The sequence below is a fragment of the Homarus americanus genome, unplaced genomic scaffold, assembly GCF_018991925.1.
Source record: "Homarus americanus isolate GMGI-L3 unplaced genomic scaffold, GMGI_Hamer_2.0 scaffold11283, whole genome shotgun sequence".
Taxonomy (NCBI): Eukaryota; Metazoa; Arthropoda; class Malacostraca; order Decapoda; family Nephropidae; genus Homarus; species Homarus americanus.
The window spans coordinates 3,505-6,853 of NW_024727485.1; the positions used below are offsets into that span (position 1 = coordinate 3,505).

Genomic DNA, 3,349 nt, shown 5'->3' on the forward strand with positions numbered 1-3,349 from the left:
TGTCATGTCATGCTATTTCATGTCATGACATGACATTTATGTCATACGGTCATATCATGTCATGACAAGTTATGAAATGCCATGTCATGACATGACATGATATAACATAACATGACATGTCGGACATGACATACGTGTCATGGACAAATCGAGATGCTGTCATGTCTTACCATGTCATGTCATGACATGGAAACACATGTTATAACATGAATGTTATGACATGACATGTCACGATTATGCCAAGACTTGATATGACATGACATCATGTCATGCCATTTTGGCGTCATTACATGTCATGATATAACTTGTCATGACTTGACATTCGTCATCCATGTCATGACAGTTATGAAATGCCATGTCATGACATGACAAGATATAACATAACATGATATGTCGCATGATGACATGTCAGTCATATGACAAATCATGATGCCATGTCATGTCTTACCATGTCATGTCATGACATGAAACACATGTCATAACATGAAATGTTATGACATGATTACGTCACGACATACCAAGACTTGACATGACATGACACATATCGGTCATGCTATTTCATATCATGAAGTGACATTTCATGTCATATCATGTCATATCATGTCATGACATTATGAAATGCCATGTCATGACATGACATGACTAACATGACAATGTCATGACATGACATGTCAGGTCATGTGACAATATATGAGATGCCATGTCAGTCTTTGACATGATATGTCATGACATATGTTTCATGACTTGTCATGATATGTCAAGACTTGACATGACAGGTTGATTAGTGAGTGGATCGGAGGGAAGGTTGTATACTGGACGGGTTGTAGAGGGAAGTGCGTGTAGGGGGTTGTGGAGGGGAGTCTGCTGGCTGGAGGGTCGTGGAGGGAGTTTGGTTGGTTGGAGGTCGTGGAGGGAGTCTTGGTTGGAGGGTCGGAGGAGTTTGGCTGGGTTGGAGGGTCGTGGAGGGAGTCTGGCTGGCTGGAGGGTCGGAGGAGTTTGGCTTGGAGGGTCGGGAGGGGAGTCTGGCTGGCTGGAGGGTCGTGGAGTCTGGCGAGGTCGGAGGGGAGTTTGGCTGGGGGAAGGTTGGCAGATGGGAAGTGTTGTGTACTGGAGGGTTGTGGGGAGGGAAGGATGTGCTGGGGGGTTGTGGAGGGAGTCTGGTTGTTGGAGGGTCGTGGAGGAGTTTGGCTGGTTGGAGGGTCGGAGGGAGTCTCTGCTGGCTGGAGGGTCGAGGGGAGTCTGGCTGGCTGGAGGGTCGGGAGGGAGTTTGGTGGCTGGAGGGTCGTGGGAGTCTGGCTGGCTGGAGGGCCGGGAGGGAGTTTGCTATTGGAGGGGTCGTGGAGGGAGTTTGGGCTGGCTGGAGGTCGTGAGGGAGCCGGGCTGGTTGGAGGTCGTGGAGGGAGTTTGGCTGGCTGGGGGTCGGAGGGAGTTTGGTTGGCTGGAGGGTCGTGGAGGGAGTTTGGCTGTTGGAGGGTCGAGGGAGTTTGGGTTGGGCTGGAGGGTCGAGGGAGTTGGCGGGCTGGGGGTCGGGAGGAGTGGCTGGGCTGGAGGGGCCGTGGAAGGAGTTTGGCTATTGGAGGGCCGAGGAGTCTGGCTATTGGAGGGTCGGAGGAGTTGGCTAAGGAGGGCTGAGGGAGTCTGGTTGGCTGGGAGGTCGGGAGGGAGTTTGGCTAGTTGGGGGCCGGAGGGAGGTTTGGTTGGCTGGAGGTCGTGAGGGAGTTTGCTGGCTGGAGGGTCGTGAGGTGTGTTTGGCTGGTAGGGTCGTGGAGTTTGGTTGGCTGGAGGGTCGTGGAGGGAGTGGTTGGCTGGAGGGTCGTGGAGGGAGTTTTGGTTGGCTGAGGGTCGTGGGGGGTTTGGTTGGTTGGGGGTCGTGGAGGGGGTTTGGGCTGGAGGGTCGTGGAGGGAGTTTGGTTGGCTGGTTGATTGCGGATTTTGCCGCTTACGCGCTTTTAATGCACCCCACTCATCCTGTGAGCGGTAGCGCAAAGGTTCGTGGGTATTTACAAGGGTCATAATTATTCTTGTTGTCAGGATATTATAGCGCTGAATTTGTTACGTGTTTTCATTTGCGTTTTTGTTTGGTTCTATACGAGGAACTTATTCACAAATGCGTGAGTACAGGCGTGTGAGGCGGTATGTCTGGCTCTCACTTCTTGTTCACATTTGCGTGGGAGGTATTCAAGCATTGCGTATTTGGTTCTGTCATGAGAATTGATATTGTTACTATGGAAAAAAGTGGATACAATTTTATGTCGGCTATCTTGCCATTAGAGATGAAGTGTTGTGCCATTTCACACACAGTGGCTTTATGCCTAAAAGGTTCTATCTTCACAGTCGAGGACGTAGTACTCAAGTGTGTGTAGCCATATATGTACACTTACTTTTAGTTTTGTTTACATCTGGCTGAGAACATATCAAAGGGTACTTATATCCTAACCTTAATCTGGCAGTTACAACATCTTGTAATCTAGTGATCTTGTTATTTTGCTCCATATACATGTTTCATTGATACATCTCATCATGGTAACCTATGGATCGGACTGGTGCCTGTTTGCGCTTGTTCTTCAGCGTCAAGCTCTCAATAAGTTCTTTCCTAATTACAGTTTTATGCTCTTGACAGACCAAATTGCATTCAACGGTGTTCCTTTGTTAGACGAGTTTGGCGAGGGCATCAACTCTATCGTTTTGAGGCCTATGTGAGAGGATCACAACAGTTTGACCCTACATCCCGGTCAGCAAGGCACGCATATTTGTGTCTGGCTTCAGAGGACAAGATCGTGACAACCTGAGTCGAGGGGTGCTAAGGGCAAGTAGTGAGATAGAGAGTCAGTGATGATGAGGATGTCAGTAACAGTGGTTTCAATGAATTTAATAGCTGTGAGTATGGCAACTAATTCAGTTTGTAGAGTGGATGCCCAGTTGTTGATTCTAACTCCTTTCAATTATATTACCGTCAGGTTGAGTCACAAAAATAGCACTTCAGCCCTCCCACAGGCGGTGTTGAAGGATCCATCAGTGTAGATGGTCTGTGTGATATTATCATCAGTCTGTAGAGTGTGTATGTGTTCAAGAGCTCTCAATTTGGCAGTGTGTTGGAGATAAATGCTTTGTATAATTAATTTTTGGAGTGGATACGTCGGTATTGTGATCGAGGAACTGTCCGCCAGGGTGGCAGAAGTTATTGTTGTGTCAACTTTGTACAGGTGGTCTAGTCAAACATCTTCATATGTGTAGCAGTAGCCTTTCTTGGTAAAAACAAAATTGGGGACTAATATTTTAAACTTGGATGGGGCTATTGACCAATCAGAATTCAGAGGTTTTTAATGACCAATTACAGAAGCCAAACAGG

At 47.8% G+C, this 3,349-nt stretch overlaps 1 protein-coding gene across 1 annotated transcript; it reads right to left on the bottom strand.

The window, feature by feature from the left end:
* Positions 1–1,323: 1,323 nt before the first annotated feature.
* Positions 1,324–2,013, bottom strand: LOC121865869 (proline-rich receptor-like protein kinase PERK1). Its single transcript, XM_042365418.1, has one exon. It carries the CDS (start codon positions 2,011–2,013, stop codon positions 1,324–1,326), a length of 690 nt encoding a protein of 229 aa, XP_042221352.1.
* Between the last annotated feature and the right edge of the window lie 1,336 nt (positions 2,014–3,349).

What these genes read in the sequence shown, in the direction of transcription:
- LOC121865869 (XM_042365418.1), bottom strand. Translation starts at nt 2,013, where the DNA reads ATGACCCTTGTAAATACCCACGAACCTTTGCGCTACCGCTCACAGGAT.